We start from the raw sequence: 24,954 nt of genomic DNA, 5'->3' as shown, positions 1-24,954 counted from the left end.
GATAAGTTTATGAACCCAAGTCTGCCTGACACCAAAGCCCATTCTCTTTCCACTATATTATACTAAACACACCCATAACTTGCTCAAACAGTTGAGATCAATATTCTGAAACAGAGCTTCTGCATTAAAAAGTTAGATTATGAAAAATTCTTAGCATTGCCCCGGTCAGAAGACAGTAATTCAGACACATGTATCTCTTTATAATAGTGACATCACATCACAAACTTTGGGATCAAATGTCTTTTTTGGTCATTTGTTTTGTTGGAGCAGGGACATGCAAGATATATTTATATTCTAGTACATAATGGAGAAAGGAGCTACGTCTCACTAGGCAATAATTTTGTGAATTTTACTTATAATTACAGCTATTATCATATTAACTAGGTATCTAGTCATTCTGGCCAATGTGCTCGGGTTACAAAAGAATACTTTGCCTAGTGCTCTATCTCAAATACTTATCCATTATGCTAAAAAAGAACCAGGATGAACAATGACTCTTCAAAGAATGTCAATTTTACAATATGAACTTTAAGACCTTACTTAAATTTTAGATATAAATGTCTGTAGCCAAAGACATCTTTAACACAGCAACAGACGCTGCCATTGCCTAGCCAGAAGTTAATGTCGCTAAAACAGTTTTCATATGAATTCTTCCTTTTGACTAATCCTTGAAACTCAGGAAAAAAGGCTACCTACATACAACTCTGTGGAAAGAACGAGGTCACCATTATTTGGCAAACTGTACTTCATTATGCATTCTTCACAGGAAGGACAGTTTTCTGTCTCTTCTGTTCTTACTGAATCAAGGCACTTAGGTCTGAATTCATCATGTGATGAAATGCTTAAAAGTAAAAAGATCCATCCAACAGAAAATAGCTCATTTAATGAGTAGAATGAAAAATTAACAAAATTACATACCCAATAAAAGTGAAGGCCTTTTTGTTCATTTCACAGTCCATCTTTAAAACCAAATAGATCAAAATAGAAACATATTTTTTAAGAAATAAACATGATTTACTGAAATTTCTCACTTTTAATACAATTCACTTACTGAAGCACAGGCCAAAATTCCAAAAAATCCAACCTTCTGCACTAGGTTTTGAACTGCCAGTTTAGCCCGGGAGGCAAAGTCCTGTGTAAAAGGAAGATTTCAAAATATGAATGAGAAATACACATAAAGAAGATTACATGGCACTCTGTAGAGTTTACTATATTAAACATCTCACAACCTGAAGGCACTGATCAAATAATGAGTAAGATGAATGATGAACAGAATCATATCAAGTTGTTCACTGAAAAAGATGCAAGTGAAATCCTGACAGATCATTACATCTTCAAAGTTAAACCCTAACCACATTTTAAGAATAAGCCAAAGCTCTGTACCTGTATTTTTAGGGTTATCTCTGGATTATGTAGGGATGAATAATAATAATAATAATAATAATAATAATACTTGCTATAAACCAACTATTATTTGGGAAATACTAGCCTATTACAACTCTCTCTCCCTGCCTCTCCACCACTTGCTAGACTTACTCTCTCATTAGTATCAGGGTAAGAAATCACAGAATTTTAAAGATAATCAATGAAGACACCACTGAAGACGGAAAAACGGTTATGTGGCAATAACTATGCATTATTTACTACAACAGCTAAATAGCATCTGACTTTTCAACAACCCTGCAGTATAGGTAAAGACGATATTATCGTATCCAATTTATATATCCATTCCAAAACTACACTGGATAGGTTAAGTATTTAAGTAAGGGACAATGCCAGGACATGAGATAACACTGTTGTTGGGTGTCATAGAGTCGACTCACAGCAATTCTCCAGGGCAGAACAGAACCGCTCCTATAAATAGGTTTACAAAGCTGCAATTTTTACAGAAACAGACTGCCACATCTTTTCCCCAAGGAGCATCTGGTAAGTTTGAACTGCCAACCTTTCAGTTAGCAGCTGAACCCTTAACTATTGTGCTATCAGGGCTTCTGATACAAAATTAGGACTCTGAAACCAGTGGCTCTTTTTATTTTACTATGTCACTTTCCACACCAAAACATGCAGAAATTCTGCTGGCTACTTTTTTTCAATGGTATTCTTCCTTTGGTATGTTAATGCTTCTATCTATCTATCTCTATCTCAGAAGTGCCAATCTGAAATTTGACTCTTAATTCTTTCCCTGCTTTGAAAGGGCATGTACTCTAATCCAAATTCCAATGAAAATAGATGCTATGACAAAAAAAATATTAGCTACAGGAAAGAAAGACAAATGGAAATGATAAACACAGGGAGGAAGTGGGAAGAGTGCTGCTACACTGTAGGGATTGTAATTAATGTCACAAAACAAAATGTGTATGAATCGTTGAATGGAAAACCAACCGGCTCTGTAAACTTTCACCCAGATCACAATTTTAAAAAAATCAGATAATACGTGAATATTTTCTCTGAAATCCTCACATTATAGAATTCTCTTTTTAGCACAATGGTCTTAAATGTTGTTTTTTGCCGTTGAGTCGGCCCCGACTCATAGCGACCCCTCCTTGGGTTTCCGACGCAGTATCACTACGGAAGTAGGATTGCCCAACCTTCCTTCGGAGGAGTGGCTGGTGGGTTTGAACCGCCAGCCTTCTGGTGAGCAGTCAAGTGCCTTAGGCACTATGCTACCAGAGAATAGACAACAGTATTACTGAAAAGTCAGACAATGAAAGACAAAAAGGAATAACTGGCTAGGAAAAAGCTCCTTGTCTAACTGACATGGGATTTAAGGAACTTCACAGAATAGGAGCAGGAAAGCAAACTGGCTGAAAATTATACTTATCTAATCCACAACAGAAAATCTGTGTATTTCTACTTAAGAAATACTTTGACAAAAAGTACTATGTAGAAAAGCCCCAAAAGTTACCACAATAATGGATACAGGCAGTCCCTTGGTTAGCAACTTGTAATTGTCCTTTAATGTTACATAAATTTGCCCTCACTTTGAAATGACTGAACCAACCCATTATTGTTAGGTGCCTTGGAGATTCACAGGAACCCTATGTACGACAGAACCAATCCCTTCTTAGATCAAATTCTTCAACACAATCACCTTCACCTGCTGCTAGTGCAGTCTGTAAATCACTGAAAACGCTTCAAGCTTTTTCTTGCACTAAAGTAAGGCTAAATAAGAACTGTATTCACCTGTTCCAATTTACCTACAATTCTGGCTTAAAGATACACTTAGGAAGGAAACTTCTTCCTATCTTGGGACTGCCTGTACTATGATGTTGAGAAAGTTAATGAGGCTAGACTGCACTTAATTACTAATAAAAAGTAAAACAAAAATCCTGTACAAATTTTATCCTAAAGACAATACACTTTATATATAAACAAATCATTCAAGTCAGACAAAGATGGGAACATTATTCTACCATAATATTTATATAATTTCTATAATTCTCAATCTATAAAATTGCAACTTTTTTTTTCTTAAAATGATATAAATAAGAGCAACAAAGTATTATATTTAGAAGATTTGGTATACTTGTTTTCTTCTCTGTTCACTTAATTTCAAGACTTTAGAAACTTAGAATTACCTAAACTAAGAGACTAAAATAGTGCCATCATTTCAAATGATGGCCTTTTCTTCTAGATTACACATACACAGACACACACTCTCTCTTAAATTAGAAAAGTATGATTATACCAACTGGTTTATATAAAGAAAACAGTGATTAAACATTACACAGATCACCTCATACACAATATAATAAAGATATTTAAGACTACAGAAACTCAAGGAATTAATATTTTTCATACTATTGTGAGAAAGAAATCCACTTAATACAGTGAATATTATTAACAAAGCAGAATGATAAAGAGCTATCTTTACTCTTTGGAATAGAATCTCTTTACTTAACAGAAATTAGTCAAGGACAAAGGAAAATAGCCTCCTTATTCTTTCAGATGCCTGGATGACCATCATCCAGTATTCTTAAAGGTGCTTTAAGAATCTTTATTTGAGAGAAAGGAGTTAATCTTTCCAACAAGTTGAGCAGGAATGTCTTAGAAGGAAAACAAGTTAGGTGCCTTTTTAATGGAGTTTTACTTTTTTTCTTTTTTTAAAGACTTAAGTGATCTGCTAAAAATTAATTTCTTAAATCTATTATGTGTTTAACAACATACAGTGACCATGCTACTTTCAGTTCCTATTATTTTCTCCCGAGATCTTTCACAATATTCTCGGAATTCAAATTACATTTATATATTAAACAATCCATGAACATTTCTTTAAACTAAATCAATGTCTATACTGTTATTTTCATTAAAGGAAACCAATAGTAAAACATGCAGTTTGAAGAGGGGTATATATTTGATTTTTCCCTTGCCAGTGTAATGAAACCATAAATCAGAAAAGCACTGTAGTAGTATCTGCATCAAACACAAAGTCTTTTTTACACAGTAAAATAACTTATTATACTTTAAAGCCATACATACAAAATTACTGATAGGGTTTTAAAGGCTCCATTCAACATAATTTTATTGAAAACCTTATTCTGTTATTGTCCAAGATACTCTCCATGTTAAATTTAATCAAACTTTCTTTGTTGATCTATACATTTAAAAGTTCTTTATTCTTGAACATGTGACAGCTCTTTATTTCTTATGTTGATGTTAGAGTAATACTGTATATATTACCATATGTATGTTCCTGTTTGCCTTACAGAGAAAGACTATTACTTGCAGGTAAATTATTCTTCAATAAACTCCGTTTACACACAGTTAACATCACCACCCCAAACAACTTTTACTAAAGTGTAAAAGATCTATTTTAAACAAATATTGCTGTTTGTTTTTAGATTATCAAGTAAAATAAATGAAGACAAATGTGTACCAATAAGAAACAGGTTTATAAAATCTTTTTGGGGGGAAAAAAAAAAAAAAGGGGGGGACCAGGTTTGCTGGTCTGATAGAGCCTGGTGGAACCACTGAGACTATGGCCCCTAGCTGCCCTTCAGGTCTGGAATTGAACACACACCTGTGGTTTCCAGCCAAACAAAATACCAGCATGTGAGTTAAACATTTACCTCAAGTAGATACACTCCTTGGAGAGAACAATCATGGGAGAAAGAAGGGCTGCTTATGCACAGGGAGACAGCTCAGGGGGCAGGAGTGTATGAAGGGATGGACACTGGGAAGAAGTAAATATGGGGAGGAAGTGTGAGGGGAGCTGTTGCATTGTGGTAAACTGTGGTCAATGACATGAGACAAAGTATATGTGAACTGCTGTATGGAAAGTGAATTTGGTCTGTAAATCTTCACCCAAATCACACACACACACACACACACACAAACAGCAGTTTAAAGAAAAACAGAAGGAAAGGATTAACAAAAAATTAGTATAATAGGTACTTAATGTTCACATTAAATAGAAAAGGAAAATTTTTCATGTAATGGTTTTGGTGTATTGTGGGAATAGTGAAGCAAGTTCAATTTGATTACTTCCTCAATTGTCAGTCTCCATTTTTTCAAACAATCTGTACAACTGAAAACAAATTCCTTTTAATAGTTTCAATTCTCTGGATTCAGATTTCACAACTTTTACCAATTTCACAATTCGAGTGCTAAACAAAGTTTCACTGACGAAGTTTCTCAAGCTCCACCTAAATAAGTAGCATGCATTTACAATTAGTAATCATACACAATTTTTTTTTTTTCCCACAGAAATAAACAAGCTTACGGGCAAATAAATTACCTCTCTATCCTCATCCACAGTGATTATGTATGTAACCAATCAGATTCTAAAAGAGTGACACTAGAAGAGTTTTCCCAGGGACTATAAGGAGACAGAGGAAGGAAAAATTACAAGAAGCCCTTATCATTCAGACTTCAAGGACTAAAAGACAACCAGATAGTCTTAAAGTATGACTATTCCTTCTTTCTAGTTTTTTTTTTTCCTTAGAATGAGATTATGATTAAAGGGGAAGAGACACTGCAAGGCTAATTATAATTAGCTTGAATGTAAATATGTCAGCTGGACAATTAATTCACTTAATTCAAATGTAAAAAAATATTTCATCTTACTCTTGACTCCCTCAAACAATACCACTGAAATAACTGATTAGGTTTTGATAGTGCATATATGAGTAGGTTCTCTTTAAGTAATTCAGATACATTGTGGTTAGGAAATAAATTCTAGAATTAAGAGGGGAAAGCAGGGATTATTAGTTTAATGAAATAAAGTGACTGTGACAGTAAGAAAGTAATTAAAATTTTTAAATTATTACCTATGGGCTACTAGATTGCAAAATAGACACTCATTTACCAACAGAAAGTGACCAGAAGTGAGTTATTTAACTACTCATGAAAATGAGATGTTTTAATGCCCAACCAATGGCTTTTACATTATTAAATCAGAGATGATCACTGGAATTTCTGTATGTCTAGAAATGAGGGTAAACTCTGTAATAATGCGAACAGAATATATTACATTATAATATTTAAGAAAAGCAAAGAAATTTTATTCAGAAAATAACTTAGAGATTTAGAAGTTTTTAGGCCTTAAGAGACCATGTTATAAAACATGTAATACAAAAGTTAGATCATACATTTATCCAAATCAGTGAAGGCATGCCTGAAAATTAACACAACCAAAGAAAGATGTGACATTCTTTGAAACAATAAGAAACATTTGTTTTGGGAAATAAGTACTGAAAAACTAGATCCAATTAGGAGTCTGAAAAGAAAATTCAGATAATTTTTTCCTGTTCATATGAATATATATGTATTGCATAGTACAATTTCTTTGACTGCAAATTATGAACATTTAGTGGGTTGTATGTAACAGCATCTTGATTTTTAATGAATAGAATAAAAATGTCAGATCAAGGCAAGTGATAAGTAAATACTGGTTCATGAAACACAGTCACACATACTCTCAGGTTCTGAGTTATGAAGTACAATTTATTTTGCATTATAGGCTATTTTTTTTTTTTTAAAGTCATTGATCTAGCAGCAACTGTGTCCGTAAAAGGCTTTATGACACTTCAAACAAAATACAGTTTCCAAAAATTATGTGAGGATTAACAGGATTTTGTTTTACTTAGAACAGGACATATTTCAGAGTGCTGTGACAGAAATAGGAAGCTATCCACAACTTCTGGGTCAGTATCAAGATTAAATGGATTTTGGGAGGTACTGATGCATCTGTTATAAAATTTACTTTTGTGGGAGAAAGTGGTAAAAATACTTTTAAAATTGAGGTACAAAATATACAGTAGAGCATAAAACTCTCACATGTCTTGAGGAAATTTTACAATGAACACATTATTAATGTAACCATCACCCAGGTCTGGATCCAGGACATTATTAGAACTCCAGAAACAATCCTGGTAGCACTCCTAGTATTTATCCCCCCCTCCCAAAATAACCACTATCAGTGACTTCTATCAGCATAGATTGGCTCTGCTTATTCTTGAAATCTATATAAATAAAATTGGGAGCTCTGATAGCATAGTGCCTAAGGCACTTGACTGCTAACCAGAAGGCTGGCAGTTCAAACCGACCAGCCACTCTTCGGAAGGAAGATGGGGCAATCTACTTCTGTAGTGATACTGCCTGGGAAACCCAAGGAAGGGATGTTATGAGTCGGGTCCGGCTCGATAGCACATAACAACAACAATAAGTAAAATTACATTGTATGTCCCCCTCCTGTGTCTAGTTTTTTTAGCTGAATAATATGTCCATGTGATTTATTCATGCTGTTGTATGGTGCAGTAATTAACACAGTGCTGGTGCTACAGAATTTTCTATTGCATGAATATATCACAATTACATAATTTATCTATTCTGTTGGTATACGCTGGGGCTGTTTGTTTCCCGTTTAGGGCTATTATGAATAATGCCATGAACATTCCTGTACAAGGCTGTTGGTATATTTTTCCATTTGGTATATACCGACAAATGGAATTGCTGGATCACAGGGCATGGGTATGTTCAACATTAGCAGATTCTGCCAAATAGTCTTCAAAAATGATTGTTATTCAAATAAAACAAAAACAAAACAAAACAACTAGTAGGAGGAGATAAACTAAACCACAGAAATAAATTCATTCTATGGCATATTAGACATAGGGAAGAGAATTTGTGTGTTTGTGTGTGTGTGGCAGGTTGTAGTAAGTAAAGAGAGATGAGAAAAGAATGATGCATGCCTCAGTAAACCTACAATGCAAGAGAGCTAGAAACACAAAACAGATGAAAAAAGTTACAGAGAATGAAAACTCCAACAATGCTTCAGTCTTCCCACAAATGACCAAGCATTAATGACATTGTTTTTTAACTTACCTGAGCCACAGTTTTTTCATCTTTTCTGTAAAAGGGAAATAATAATATCTACCACCATAATATGGGACAAAACTTATTATGGGACAAAATTGCTTAGAATGAAGTTATAGTGCTTAGTAAATATCAGAAGAGTTAAAAATAACACCCAATGAAATAAAATACCTTGCCAAAGTTCTCAGTCAGACTTTACAACAAGCTCAGCTCTGGTGCAATCTTACAACTAAGTGGACAGACAGAAGTTTTTGTTTTTAATTTCTTGTGTCCAGAAAAGAAGAGGACATTCTTTAGTTATTTATATCTATAATGGTGGCATAAAGGCTAAGTGCTCTGCTGCTAACCAAAAGGTTGGTGGTTTGAACCTACCCAGTGGCTCAGTGAGAGAAAGACCTGGCAATCTGCTCCCATGATGATTATCATTGTTGTTAGGTACCGTTGAGTCATCTCCAACTCACAGCGACCCTATGTACAACAGAAGGAAACATTGCCGGTCCTGTGCCAGCCTCCCGATCCCTGCTATACCTTAGCCCATCATTGCAGCCACTGTGTCAAATCCATCTTGTTGAGGGCCTTCCCCCCCTTTTTTTTTTGCTGACCCTCCACTTACCTAGCATGATATCCTTCTCTAGGGAATGGTTCCTTCTGACAACACGACCAAAGTAGGTAAGACAAAGTTTGGCCATTCTTGCTTCCAAGGAGCATTCTGGCTGCACTTCTTCTAGGGCAGATTTGTTAGTTCTTTTAGTAGTGCATGGCACTCTCAGTATTCTTTGCCCCTACCACAACTCGAAAGCATCAACTCTTCTTTGGTCTTCCTTATTCATCGTTCAGCTCTCACATGCATAAGAGGTGATGGTTTGGGTTAGGCGCACTTTAGTTTTCAAGGAGCTATCTTTGCTCTTCAGCACTTGAAAGAGGTCTTTTGCAGCCTGTTTGCCCAATGCAATACGTCGTCTGATATCTTGACTGCTGTTTCCACTGGTGTTAACTATAGAACCAAGTAATACGAAGTCTTTGACAACTTCAATCTTTTCTCAATTTATCATGATCCTGCTTACTGGTCCAGTTGTGAAGAGTTTTGTTTTCTTTAGATTGGGGTGTAATCCATACTGAGACTAAACTCTTCAATCTTTATCAGTAAGTGCTTCAAGTCATCCTCCCTTTCAGCAAGCAAAGTTGTGTCATCTGCATTGTTAATGAGTTATTAATGAGTCTTTCTCCAATTCCAGATGCCACTTTCTTCTTCATATAATTGAGCTTCTTGGATTACTTCCTCAGCATATAGACTGAGTAAGTATGGTGAAAGGATACAACCCAGATGCACTCCCTTTCTGATTTTAAACCATGCAAAATCCCCTTGTTCTGTCTGAATGGCAGCCTCCTGGTCTATGTACAGGTTCTTCATGAGTACAATGAAGTGTTCTGGAATTCTCATTCTTCTCAATGTTATCCATAATTTGTTATGATCCACACAATCAAATGCTTTTGCACAGTCAATAAAACATAAATGAACATCTTTCTGGTATTCCTTGCTTTCAGCCAAGATCCATCTGACATTAGCAATGATGTCCCTCATTCCATGTCCTCTTCTGAATCCAGCTTGCATTTCTGGAAGTTCTGTCAATATACTGCTGCAACCATTTTTGAATCATTTTCTCCAAGTTTTTACTTGCATGTGATATTAATAATATTGTCAATAATATCCACATTCTGTGGGATCACTTTTCTTTGGAATGGGTACAAATATGGATCTCGGATCTCTTCCAGTCAGTTGGTGGTGCTTAAGTTTGTGTGTCAACTTGGCTAGGCCTGGTTGAGTGGCTGGGCAGCTAGATGTAGTATTTCCCATGATGAGAATGGTAATCAACTCCATGGTGGAATCTACTATGAGCAGCGAGTAGCTGCCTTTGTGTATGTGGTCTGCTTCCCGTATATAAAAAACACCTTTGGGAATGGTCTCTAGCCTATGGCACGCTTGAACCCTGCATGTAGCCATGTCGTTGTTCAGCAGCCTGCCATGCTCTGCTGACCTGGGGACTTTCAAGAAACTTGGAACTAATGGCCTGCTGTGTGGTTTGGTAACACTGGGACTGTGCCTTTTTACTTGTCAACCTTGGGTTTGTCAGCCTCAGCAGCCAGCAGCTGAGTGAAGAAAAGCCTCCAGCTTCAGTGGGCTGGAAGCAGGAGACAGAGCTGATACCCAAGGTTGAGGGGCTTTCACCCAGCCCCTAGAGTCTGACACTTTGAACTTGGACTTAAAGCCTCCAAATTGTAAGAATAAACTCCTGTTTGTTAAAGCCATCCCATTTGTGGTATATTCCTGTCAGAGTGGCACTAGGTAACCAGAACAGTTGGTCATGTAGCTGTCTTTCAAATCTCTTGGCATAGCCGAGTGAATGCCTCCAATGCGGCATCCGTTTGTTGAAACATCTCAATGGGCATTCCATCAAGTCCTGGAGGCTTATTTTTCCCAATTCCCTCAGTGCAGTTTTGACTTCTTCCTTCAGCAGCATTGGTTCTTGATCATATGCCACCTCCTGAAATGGATGAACATTGATCAATTCTTTTTGGTATGGTGACTCTGTGTATTCCTTCCATTTTCTTTTGATGTTTCCTGCATCATTCAATATTTCGCCCATAGAATCTTTCAATATTGCAAGTTGAGGCTTAAATTTTTTCCTCAGTTCTTTCAGCATGATGCTGAGTGTGTTCTTCCCTTTTGGTTTTCTAACTTCAGGTCTTTGCCCATTTCATTATAATAATTGGCTCTGTCTTCTCAAGCTGCTCTTTGAAATTTTCTGTTCAGCTCTTTTATCTTGTTATTTCTTCCATTTGCTTCAGCTACTCTCTGTTCAAGGACAAGTTTCAGAATCTCTTCTGACATCTGTTTTGGACTTTTCTTCCTTTCCTGTCTTTTTGATGGCCTTTTGTTTTCTTCATCGATGATGTTCTTGATGTCATCCCAAAATTATTCTGGTTTTTGGTCACTGGTGTTCAATGCATCAAATTTATTCTTTAGATGGTCTCTAAATTCAGAAGGGATAAAATCAAGGTCATATTTTGGTTCTCATGGACTTCTTTTAATTGTCTTCAACTTCAACTTGCATATGAGCAGTTGATGGTTTGTTTCACAATCAGCTCCTAGCCTTGTTTTGGCTGAAGATACAGAGATTCTCCATCACCTCTTGCCACAGGTGTAGTCAATCTGATTCCTGTGGACTCCATCTGGTGAAGTCCATGTGTATAGCCACTTTTTGTGTTGTTGAAAAAGGTATCTGCAATGAATAAGTCATTGGTCTTGCAAAATTCTATCATATGTTCTCCAGCGTTATTTCTATCACCAAAGCCGTATTTTCCAACTACTGGTGATTCTTCTTTGTTTCCAGCTTTTGCATTCCAGTCACCACATTTTGATTGCACGTTGAGTTAATTTCAGAATGCAGAAGTTGGTAAAAAGCTTCAATTTCCCATGAAGATTACAGCCTAGAAAACCGTATGGTGCAGTTCTACTGTCACATGGGTCAAAATCAACTTGACAGCATCCTAAAACAATGGTCATCTTATTATGGTTACTAATATTAGAACTCACAGTTTATTAAGATAAATATTATATGATTTCACTTATGTAAAAAGACAAAAGAAAGGCAAATGTATAGAGACCAAAGTTTCTTAGTGGTTACCAGGAACAGGAAGAAGAAAACAAAGGTTAATGGTGATAGAAAAACTGCACTAAGGGTAGGGTTGTAGTTGGTTACTATAATTGATGTCCATAAGTTGTGCACTTGTAAAAAGTTGAATTGACAAAATCTGTGTGATAGAAATATTTACAACAAAAGAAGACTAGCTGCTGAGGCTGCTTATGTACGACAAGAACACCTCATGGAATTTGGCTCTTTGGTTTGGAGGTTTAGGGTCATGGTTTCTTGACAGTTAATTCTATTCCATCTACTAGTTCATTGCATAGTGTCTCGGGTCTTAAAAGCTTTCAAGTGGCCATGCAAGGCATAACAATTGGTCTCCATTTACCAGCAGCAAACAGAGGAAGGAGGAGAGTCAAAAATAGGAGGGGTATATGGACTGTGTGGCTAACTACTTCTGTAAACAACTGCCTCCTTTGCCATGAGACCAGAAGACCTGGATGGTGCCCAGCTACCATTACTAAACATTTGGAGCAAAGATTCCACAGAAGAATCCTGATCAAAAGGGGAAAATGTGGAACAGAATTTGAAATTCTCATGGACTCTAGACTTTCTGGAACCACAGAGGGTGGAAAAACATCTGAAACTATTGCCCTGAGACCATCTTTAAAGCTTAAACTAAAAATATCCCCTGAAGTAATCTTAAAACCAAAGAACAGTCTTAACAAAAAAGGTCTGCCTTGAGCATTATGCTCTTTTAAGAACTATCTATATGGGATCAAATGGACAACAGTAACTTGAAAGATTAGACAGGAATCTTGGGGGGAGGGGACAGCAAGTTTATGTTAACATGGAAAAAACAATTCAGAAAAGTAAGGTGAGAATGGTTGTACAACTCCAAGAATGTAAGTTATGTCATTTAATTGTATACATAGAAACTGCTGAATTAGTATGTTTTGCTGTGTATATTCTCAACAACAAAATAAATAAAATTGGGAGGAGGTGGGGAGAAGTAAAATAGAAAAAAACCCAAACCCACTGCTGTTGAGTCAATTTCAATTCATAGAGATCCTGTAAGACAGAGCACAGTGGTTAAAGTGCTCAGATGCCAATGAAAAGGATGGTACTTCAAACTCAGAACTCGCCATCTGCTCTGTGGGGGAAAGATGTGGTAGTTCACTTCTGTAAAGATTTACAGCCTTTGAAACCATGTGGGGCAGTTCTACTCTGTCCTACATGGTTCCTGAGTTGGAAATGACTTGACGGCAGTGAGTTTGCTATTGGTTTGCTTAGGACAGAGCAGAACTGCCACATAGGGTTTCCAAGGCTGTAATCTTTATTCAAGTGGACTGTCACAGCTTTCTCTCATAGAGTGGCTAGTGGGTTTGAACCGCTGATCTTTTGGTTAGCAGTCAGACTGTACCACCAGGGATCCTAAGATAAAAACAAGAGAAGTATTTTTGGAAGTTCAGACAAGCATTGTGCTTTATCTCTTCTTTTCACATTATGTTGTTGTTGTTGTTATGTGCCCTTGAGTCACCCATAGTGACCTCTCCTTGGGTTTCCAAGGCAGTATCACCAGGGAAGTAGATTGCCCCATCTTCCTTGAGAGGAGTGGCTGGTGGGTTCCCAAGGCCAGCCTTCTGGTTAGCAGTCAAGTGCCTTAGGCACTATGCTACCAGAGCTCCTTTTCACATTATAGCCAAGTTAAAATTAAAGTCCAAGTCATTAGCATTAAAATTGGTCAGTATGCTAAAATTGCTTCCTTTTTCTGTCTCTCTCCCTGCACAGATTTCCGTCAGAGAGAAAGTATATGGTAATTATCAGGGAGATGGGCACGTACTATCAGTGCCTGCCACGCTTCTTAGTAAAATAAAAACTCCGTAGCCCAAGAAAAACAGCTTAGGGAAAATGGCTGATTATTCACGATTTATTAGAATAAACTAGGGGAGGAAATCACCTTTGATTTTTAATACTTTCTTTCTGGGTTACAAATAACTAAAGAATAATGAATATTCCCTTATGAACTGGTATTTTTAAAAAAATCGAGATAAACTTGATTTAAACATACAAAGCTATGGAAACTCAACATGAAATTTACAAGACTGTTAGAGACAGGAAGTCCTGTAGGATTTATTGGACACTTCCCTTCCCTCTTTTCGTACTGTTGCTACTTTATACATTTCAGCCAGCTCCTTTTTCCACCCTTTCTAGAGAGTGGAAAAGGAGCGACTGAACTACCACCACTGCTCTGTCCTACAGGGTCTCTGTGAATTGAAATTGACTCAACAGCAGTGGGTTTGGGTTTTTTCTGTTTTGCTGCCCCCCCATTTTAATTATTTGTTGTTGAGAATATACACAGCAAAACACATACTAATAGAATGAAAACAAAGGATAAAGAAAAATTGGAACTTCCTTATTAAGAGAAATATCAATACTGAAATTCTTTCCTGAGATAAAACCAATCTTACTTAATGCTTTTATTAGTGGGTCTGGAAAGTGTAATAGAGAGCTTAAATTCATCTACAGTTGAAATTACTTTATTTCTAAAGTGGAAAATCCCAAATTTATGACAATAACCTGAATGAAATATACTGCAAGATTGAGTAAGAAGAAAAGTAATAAGTCAGTTTCTATGTGGAAAACAGAAAGATAATTCATTTAGTGAAAAATGATGTAAATTATAAAATAATGGATTCTAAGTTAGAAAGAAAGGGAAGCAGGAGCAATCTTAAGTGGTTTAATGCATTGCCAAAGAGGCCCATAGTTCTAGAAATCTGATAAATGGGCAGAGCAATGTAATTACTGTGGAAAATCATATGCAGTCCTGATAATTTCATGTTAGGAAAGATAAAAATGACTTGTTGTTGTTGTTGTTATGTGCTGTCGAGTCCGCCCCGACTCATAGCGACCCCTCCTTGGGTTTCCGAGGCAGTATCACTACGGAAGTAGGATTGCCCAACCTTCCTTCCGAGGAGTGGCTGGTAGGTTTGAACCGCCAGCCGTCTGGTTAACAGGCAAGTGTCTTAGCCACTATGCTACCATAATAAGATGACCATTGTTTTAATCTAAGTCATACATTTAATCTATGTATGACTTAGATTAAAAAAAAAGATCCATTAAAAAAGCAATAGAAATAATCAAAGATTTGGACATAAAAAAACTGCATGCTCTACAAAAGGTGGAAAAGGAGCTGACTGAAATCTATAAAGTTATGATCAGTATGAAAAGAGGAAAAGGAAGTAATGTTCAACCAATCCTACAATATTAGAATGGGGGTGGCACCCTTTGTATCTCTGAAGAGGAAATTTTTTAAATAAACAAATGGAAGTACTGTTTTATTAACAGGCTCTAAACATACTGAAGGAGTTTTGGTAGCATAGTGCCTAAGGCACTTGACTGCTAACCAGAAGGCTGGAGTTCAAACCTACCAGCCACTCCTCGGAAGGAATATGGGGCAATCTACTTCCCTAGTGATACTGCCTCAGAAACCCAAGGAGGGGTCACTATGAGTCGGGTCCAACTTGACGGCACATGACAACAACAAATATACTGAACTCTTACCATAAGATACAGTGAAAACACAGATATTTACAAGTTTGGATAAATTAATTGATGCAGCCCTATATTAGAGAAAGGGACAAATAATTCTAAAATATATCCCTATAAGGGTAGCATGGGGTCACCAGGAGTCCCTGGTACTAACTGAAAGGCTGGCAATGGAGTCCACTCAGAGGTACCTTGGAAGAAAGGCTTGAAGAGCTACTTCTGAAAAATTAGCCAATGAAAACTGTATGGTGTACAGTTCTACTGTGACACATCTGAAGTCACTGCAAGTTGGAATTCACTTAACTGCAACTAATTACTGGGTCAATGATCATTCCTACTTCCTGATATCTACACAGTGTTTTAGTTTAAAAAAAAAAAAAAGTCGTATTTTTACACTGTAAGGCCCAAGATAAGGAAAGTAAAAAAGAAGATTCTATTTAGAGAAATTTCCTTATATATGTAGCATAGGACTAATTTATTTACCTCAGGTTACAAGACACAGAAGAATAATTTAAGGGTTTCTTTTGAGCAGTTCCAGAGATGAGAATCGCAAAAAAGAACTAGAGATCTATCAGGATAAATCAAGCACCTTAGCTAATTAGAAACAAAAACAGCTTTTGCAATAGGGAATGAGTGTAACAGTTATTCGGCTGTCCATGTCTTGCATTACTTCTGGTCCTGGGCCAGGAGATCTGGGAGCACTGAGCAGTTATAACAAAGGATAGGGTTTGTATTTAGTGCATTCTCAATTTGCAAACTCATGAGCAAAACACAGATGCACACACAGTCTGTTGGTACACGTTTTAATGAAAAGGGCCTTTCCAAAGGCACTTCACAAAAGGTGTTTGAAACACAAACCTAGAAAAAAAAAAGTCTTTAGTTTAACAAAGGTAACCTAATGCTTATTTTTTTTTAATATCTGTAAACAGGTGTGCAAATGAAAAGAACAAAGCAGGCATAAAACAAAATGATATTCTCCTCCAATGTCCAAAGCAAACTAACAAGAAAAACCTTAACATATTTATTACTGATTGTGCTTTGCTAATGATTAAGCTGGATTAACCTCTATTTTCATTTTTAAATCATGTGATATCACTCAGAATTGCTTCTTTATCAAAACAAATAATTTTTGTCTGTTTTAATTTGATCACTAAGAGTTAGTGAGCATGACTAAAGCATAAACAATTTAACCCTCACCCCCACTATTCTGTATTCTTTCCTGTGAGGAATAACTAGCTCAAAATTTTCTAGCATGTCCTTTTCCCCAAAATTAATTTTGTTACCAAAAAAAGCATGTAAAATAAAAAAAAAAATTGAGTTTGGATTTATATATTTTTCTAAATTTATTTTTTAAATAAGTAAGCCTGGCACAAGATGACAAGCTATACAGAAATGCACATGAAAAAACAAATGGGTTCAAGAATCCACAATGAGCAGAAAGGTCCTGTGGCCATTCAGTCAGCAGTTTACATCAAGTTGCAACTATCTTTCCCCTTCGGTTAGCGAAGATTGGGGATGGGTTAAAGAAATAGAAGACCCAGAAAAGGGAGAAAAACTTAAGTCTGAGGGGGAGAAGACTGAAAGAGAAAAGAGAACAAAATAAAAAGCTCTCTGAGAAAGCAAATAAAAAAGAGGCATTAAGAATTCCACCACAAATCACCTCAATGTGCTTAGAAACTGTATGTTCAGAACTATTTTAAGTGCTACCTTTTCTGATTGAACAAAATTTCAAGACAATAACTTTTAGTACCATACCCTACCCTAACTGTGCTAGTAGCTGAAACAGAACCCTTCAAAAGAAACTATTTAAAATTGCTAAACCTTGATGCCACTTCCTGGTAAAATCACGAGCCAGTGCTGAAAGAAGATCTAGTCAGGCCTGCCTTTGCAAAAATTAAACTTTGTTGGGTGTGGCCAGTTGATTCTGAAAAGAGAAACTACCCTAAGCCTTGGTAGTCTGACAACGCCTTTAATGATAAAGAAGTGTGTTTAACATATGTTTCCAATGTTCATTATGGTAAAGTTGATCCCATTTAACTCTTTGCCTATCAACAAGAGATCCTGAAAGCAGGAATCTTTTCTGTAGAACTCCTGATGCAACACAAACCATAGCAAAGCTGCTATGGTTTACTGCAAAGCTTAATGCAAACCCTCTAGAGTCCACGTTGACAAATTCTTTAACAAGCCCTGTGGTTACAGGGAAGCTGGTTTCACTCTGACTCACTCCTGCTCAAACAGTTTACTGGAAATGAAGGGGAGGGGGAATTTTCAGAGAAGTCATGTGATGGCCAGACAAACCACAACCAGTAAAGGTTCAGCAAAGTCAAAAACAGGTCCCATCAACAACTGACACACAGAATGTTTAAATGGCTCTAAATTATATGACAATGAATCCCGTTTGGTTTCAGATCATCGGCACCATGAATTCTTTCAGAAATCTATGTCTGCAAAGGAGCATACTTCACTGGGGTAAAACCAGCAGGCACTGACATGGGGTGGGCAACTGAAAATACTTCTTAGGAAAATGTGTTGAACATAAAATAGTGTAAAAAGAACGCTAAAACATTTAGTGAGTGTATAAATAATCATTACTAAATGTTTTTTCATAGTCTCTAAGGTCAAATGATCAAACACATATTCTCTCATTATCAGGGCCTCAAAAGAACCTTTGTACTTTGAAGGAAGTGTTCACTGGGAAAATATGCAATCTAATGCATAAAAATAAAATGTACGGGCCATAAGGATGAGAACTACCATTACAACTTACTAACTTTTTTACCAATAAAATAAATAACTTGAAATTCATAAACAGGACAGGGATACTATTATGCTGGGGGGAAAAAAAGATTTGTTTTCTGCCTTAAAATTTTTAATACAAACTAGTAAGGTATAAGATACCAGGTGCTGTTAGTTGCCATCAAATTGGCTTCAAATGTATGGAGACTTTTGCCATGTTTAATAGAATGAAATGCTCATTGGCTGGTCATGCACCATTTTTATGATCACTGGCGTGACTGAATTAATTGTTGTGGCTACTTGTAGTGTCTTCCAACTTAGTGGGCTTCCAGTATCATAGCAACATATAAACCAGTACAGCATAACAAATGGACAGATGGGTGGTATGAGATACAAGTACTTAAATTTAATTTTGGGATTTAGCTTCAATGTACAGATTAAGTGGCAAATATTAATTCATTTAAAAACTGCAGTCCTACATAAAACCTTAAAAAAGCTTAACCTAAGATGGTCTCCAGACTCATTAACTACACTAAATAGAATAAGCTAATCAATATGAAGAAACAATAACAACAACAACACGTTCCTTTAAAAGGTGAAATTTCAAGACTTTCACATTTATGATTTCACTATAGGAATAATTGTTGTTGTTGTTATGTGCCATCGAGTCGGACCCGACTCATAGCGAGCCCTCCTTGGGTTTCCGAGGCAGTATCACTATGGAAGTAGATTGCCCCATCTTCCTTCTGAGGAGTGGCTAGTGATAGGAATAATAGGAACCAGTAAATTTCACACAGTCAACGTTCTGTGAAAAAGAATCTAAGTAGCTAAGTCATTGGACAGATGGCATTTAGAAAAAGCAAACTACTTTTTCAAAGCATATTCTTCCAAGTAAATATGTACAACATTCCTACTCTATAGTATAAGCTTTAAACACAAAAATACAACCACCCCCATGCTCTCATTTCTCATTCCTTCAACAATATTGGTCATCCTAAATTAAAAGATTACATCTAAAAAGATACATCAATCAAGTTCTTTCATTTTTCAAACTTTTATTACCAATGTGTCTTTAACTTTTCTTTTTCTTTGATTATGCAATTTGTAACAAGTTATCACAAGAATCTTTGTTTCTAAAGTACAGCATTTTACAAAAGTTGTTTTAGTGTGAATTTAAATTCACAAGTCATTTAACTTAAATTGTACTATTTTCAACCCTTGCTCTCAGATAAAGATTAAACTCAAATATGCAACAGTTAAATCTTTCTTTCATAAATTGTTTCCACATTTAGTCTTTTAAATTTTATCTTTCAGCAGAGTATTATTGAGTATTAAGTGAAAATATTTCATGGAATGATTTTTTTTTTCTCTTAATTGGTATTTTATTGTTTATTCAAACTATCTACTGCACAAGTAGTATTTGCAAGACCAGTCAGAAACTGTTGAAAATACACACATCTTTGAGGACTTCTCTCAGGACTTTACAAATTCCTAGGAGAGATAAGAAAATCCATAAATAGCTTTCAAACAAGTTAGAGAGTAATGAGTGACACGAGGAATAGCTAGGATGCTATAGGAATTCAGAAGACACCATTTCTGTAGGGGATATAGGGGAGTCATGGGAACACTGGTGGTGTAGTGCCTAAGGCATTTGATTGCTAATCAGAAGGCTGGCAGTTCAAATCCACCACCCACTAGATTGCCAAGTAGATTGCCCAGTCCTCCACTCCTCAGAAGACTGGGCAATCTACTTCTGTAGGAATACTGCTTCAGAAACCCAAGGAAGGGTTGCTATGAATTGGGATAGACTCAATAGCAGTTTGTTTGTTCTCTTTTTTTTGTGTGTGGTTTTTAGGGGCATCACAGAACATTTCATGATGAAGGCAGCATATGAGCTTGAAACTCAAGCAAGAATCCAGAAAAGTGGACATGCATATGGTAGAAAATTACACAGTAAGCAAAGTTATGAAGAGAAACAATACTACATATCTGTGGGGGAAAATGAATTATTACATTTCCCTACAACAGTAATTTCTAAACCTTTAAAACTAAAGAGTTTTTAATTTAAAAGAAATTACAACACACTCTGAGTGAGTAGCCTATGAATTCCTTTAAGTGTAACTAGAAAACCACTAATCCAGAGGATAAAGAATTGTTAAAACAAAACAAAACAAAAAACCAAACTCACTGCTGTGGAGTCGAACCCGACTCATAGTGATCCCTCCTTGGGTTTCCGAGGTGGTACCTCTACGGAAGTAGATTACCCAACCTTCCTTCTGAGGAATGGCTGGTGTGTTTGAACTGCCAGCCTTCTGGTTAGCAGTCAAATGCCTTAAGCACTACGCCACCAGAGCTCCCAAAGATTGTGAAAGGGTGATAAAAATGGATATAATTTGAGGGTCAAGTAACAGAAGAAGCTGGATTAAATCTGTTTAAACTAGTGAAGAGCAAACCTTTTAGGAAACCACTAAGAAGTTAACAGGTGATACAGGTCTGCACCTGTAGTGGGAAGGCAAAGGGGAAGGAAGATATGAAGAAAGTGTGGAGGTAGAATCAATAGGTCTTGCCTAACAACAGGATATGTGGGCAGGGAATCAGACAAGTCAAGATTTTGACCAAAAGTGATTGTGAGGATGATGATACCATTAATAGAAATAAAAAACAAAGCCTATCCTTGGCTGGGTAAACAAACTATGGTACATACACACAACAGAATAACATGTAAGTTAAAGAACAATGATGAATCTGTGAAACACTTCACAAACATGGATGAACCTAGAGTACACTATGCTGAATGAAATTAATCAATCAAAAAAGGACAAATATTGCATGAGGTTTTCATACAAAAAGAAATATTCTTTGATGGTTATTAGGTGAGGGGAAGGGAGAACAAACCACTAACTAGAGGGCTGTTGTTGTTATGTGCTAGAGGGCAGATACATATTAAACTTGGATGAAGAAGAAGGCAAAATAAACTATTAAGAGTTTATGAAGACTTCTGAATAGAAGATAACATAAAGAAATGAATAATGTCTCTTACATGTCATCAATAACCAATCAGAATATGAAAAAAAATCCCATTACAAAAAATGAAAAAGGCTCTTTTATTGGCTGTGAAGCAGCAGTGCCAGGGGATGCCGCGGAGGTGTGGATGACCATTTATCCTGGGAGGTGTAGGATCTGCTGCAGGGAGGGAGTCCAGCCTTTGCAAAGCAAACGCAAACAGATTGGTGCCCCTCCAAAATATATGGTGAATTCCTGACCCTAGTACCTGTAGATATGACCCTATTTGGAAATAGCTTTCTTTTGTTGTTACAGAGATCACGCCAGAGTAGGGTGGATCCTATACCTAATCCCTTCTGAGTTATACAAAGAGAGAGGGAAAAAAAATCAGAAACAAATAAAAAGATCATAAAGAAAATAATTAAACCTCATATGAAACAGTCCACAAGAACATAAACAGCTACAACTATCTAGACCTAGCTTTCATAAATGATGCTAGAATTGCTCAAGGCCATAGGAAGCTATATTTATTCATGTCTACCTCCCACAGACTTCTAGTGAAAACATGGTAGAAAGCCAAGAGCAAAAGGAAGTCAGTTTAGTGTAATAATACTGTCTGATCTCCACACTGTTCTCATGAAATCAAATCAGGTATCGAAAGGAATCAGAATACAAATAAATGCTCTAATAATTTCCCCCTAAACATGAGTTAAAACTGGAATTTAAGCACGTATGTAGCTTTAAAATTGTTACTTAGTAACAATTTCCTAATAAAATCATATATACCCTTTAACCTAGTTGTAAAGCCAATTTTTTTTTCTTTTCCTGCTGATAAACTTATTCCATTTTAAAGGGCTTTACCTTCAAGAATAAAAAACAGATTTTCTAACTCTTCTCAGGTAGTCCTAACATTTAAATTCCTATTCACAGTCATTAGTTTCACTTAATTTGCTGTTTTAGTTACAATCAGACAAAATTTCCCATATTTTATTGCTCCTATCAAATTGGAGATTTATTTTTTAATTTTAATTTTTTTTTATTGTGATTTGGGTGAAGGTTTACAGAGCAAATTCACTTTCCATATAGCAGTTCACATATATTTTTGTCTCATGTCATTGACCACAGTTTACCACAATGTAACAGCTCCCCTCCCACTTCCTCCCCATAGTTACCTCTTCCCAGTGTCCATCCCTCCATAAATAGCTGTCTCCCTGTGCATAAGCAGCCCTTCTTTCAAACTGGAGATTTTTCAAAATATATGCATCTATAAGTAATTTCCACCACCAAAGTCAGATAAACTTTTGGCTCCCTGTTAAACTGATTGCTATAAAAACTTTTAAGTCACTAAGATATGACTAAAAAGATATGACTAAATTATCATCAGTAAAGTGATAGTTTATCAATAAATAAAAACAGTATTTTAAAATATACCATTAGTAACTGTTACAAAAATATAGGAAGAAGACATTCAATTTGCAACAATATACAAGATAAAATAACAAATTAAAATAACTGGAAAACTAGTGTTGGAATAATATGCTAATTAATTAGCTAATAACCTGTAAAACTGAAAAATTCCTACATCCTATCACATATACAAATTTTCAATGGATTACAGATTTAAATTAAAAAATGAAAATACTAAGAGAAAATACAGTTGAATATTTATTACATAATGTTAAGGTACAAACACATAATTTTACGCATAACTCCAAAAAGAAAAGTACAAAATATTAGAATAAAGAAAAAATCTAAATGTCTTCATCCAAACACACACAATAGATAACCTGGAAAAATACTGGGAACTGGGGAAAAATAGTGGTACCAGGTGACAAAGGGCATATTCATAAAAATGCTAATCAATAAATAGAAAATGAAAAATACACCAAATAGAAAAAATGGGCACATGAACATGTTAAATGAAAATTTTCTTTTTTATTTGTATTTTCAACATACTTTAGAATCAGAAAAAAAGTAGTTATAAAAAAACCAATAAGGAAAATACTTAATAACATAGAAAAATGTACACAGTAAATGTTTATATTCAAAATAAGTCATAAGATGATAAGTAGGATATGATTTCACTCTTATAGAGCAAAGGACTAATGGGTAAAGGTGTGATTTTGAATTCTCTACAGTGAGGGGAATCATTTTGGTAATAAGAACATAAATTTTAAAAATTAGTATAGAATGTCCACTATACATATGTGAAAAAGGAAGCTGAGGTGAATGTGTATGGTATGACTCTAGCTTTATATATAAAAAAAAAAAGTTGTATAGGTGACTATTATCCTACTTTGGGGATTATAGGTATGGACTATCACTTTTTACTTTACAGTACTTCTAGAAATGTTTAAATCTGATTACTATATACCTACTTCTATCTCGTTATCTGACATTTCACATTTACAAATAGTAAAAACTCTACTATGTGATTATTTTATGCATTAATCATATATGCCTGGCAGTTAATGAATACTGAGGTACGAGGCAAGAGTAACACTGGCTATCATAGTTAAGATTATTGTCAAGTTGACTAGGCTATGATGCTCAGTGGTTTGGGAATTATGGAATGATGCTAGTCATACTCTATTCTGAGATCCATTTTTTTTTGTTTGTTTTGCATATGGTTGATTTTCCCATTAACGACCTGGACTTTGGAACCTAACCCTGTCGTTAAGTAAAGACAGGGTATAATTACTTATGCAATTAAAAAACAGGAAAATTTGGAAAAAGGTAATAGAAAGCAAAAGCACACAAAAAAACAAAGATCCTAAAATAAATCTAAGACTGAAAAAATTAAAAATGCTAAAATAGTGGATTTAGAAATAATAATAAGATTCCCCTTAAATCATTATAAACTTATTTGCAAAGTATAAAAACCTAAAACACAAAAACATGACTGTGTCACAACAATGTATCAAAACAGCTGAGGTATAGATCTCACTTTGATATAGCAACAGTGCAGAGTTTGCAAAAACTGTTTTTACTGCATAATCAGTTGACAGTACAAAATTGGTATTAGCAATTTTGGGCAAAAATTTTAAATAAAATCTTCATAAAGAGTATATAATTTCTGATTAAAGGACATGAAGTAGAATGTGCACATCCTGCTTACTTGATTTTTCAACATAAGGAAATATGAAATTAGTGGATGAGAAATGTACAGTTTATCTTAAAATAGTGATTATAATTATTGGCTTTATAGGAATGAAAACAACCAAACCTCATAACCATCTGAAGTATTGTGTGCTCTGGTTTCCATGACTGAAAACAGATGAAGTGGATTTAGAGAAGATACAGTAAAAAAGAAACTAAGATAATGAAGGCCATAAGACACAAAGAAAAAATACTATTACTTTAACAGTGGATTAAGATTGAGAAAAGAAATGCTCAAAGTATTAACAGCTCAAATGATATGGGAAAGCTGAATTAGGATTTACATCCTCACATTCTAGAAGATGTGAATTTTTGGAAGTTAAGCCTCTAAATGGTAATAAGCTTATAGAACATATTATTTATAATCCCACGGTCAAAAAGTTGTAAAAGACCAAATGCATCATCCAGACCAATGTTATAACCAATGTAGGGAGTGCCATGTGGGATCCCTGAAAACAGATCATATAAAACAAGGCACTTATGTAGATTGCCCAAACTTCCTTCTGAGGAGTAGCTGGTGGGTTTGAACCGCCAGGCTTCTGGTTAG

The 24,954-nt window shown here is 35.6% G+C and overlaps 1 protein-coding gene across 1 annotated transcript in view; it reads right to left on the bottom strand.

Annotated features, from left to right (window-relative positions):
• Window positions 1-24,954, bottom strand: part of VMP1 (vacuole membrane protein 1) — a 120,718-nt gene that overhangs the window by 31,449 nt on the left and 64,315 nt on the right. The window contains exon 7 of the mRNA XM_007947861.2: window positions 1,052-1,132. Coding sequence (XP_007946052.1) covers window positions 1,052-1,132 — 81 coding nt within the window. The remainder of the gene's footprint in view (window positions 1-1,051; window positions 1,133-24,954) is intronic.

Source organism: Orycteropus afer, unplaced genomic scaffold, assembly GCF_000298275.1.
Source record: "Orycteropus afer afer isolate SDZICR_OR568_19922 unplaced genomic scaffold, OryAfe1.0 scaffold00196, whole genome shotgun sequence".
NCBI classification, from domain to species: Eukaryota; Metazoa; Chordata; class Mammalia; order Tubulidentata; family Orycteropodidae; genus Orycteropus; species Orycteropus afer.
The sequence above is the reverse complement of the archived record's forward strand: the minus strand, read 5'-3'. Positions and strand labels throughout refer to the sequence as shown.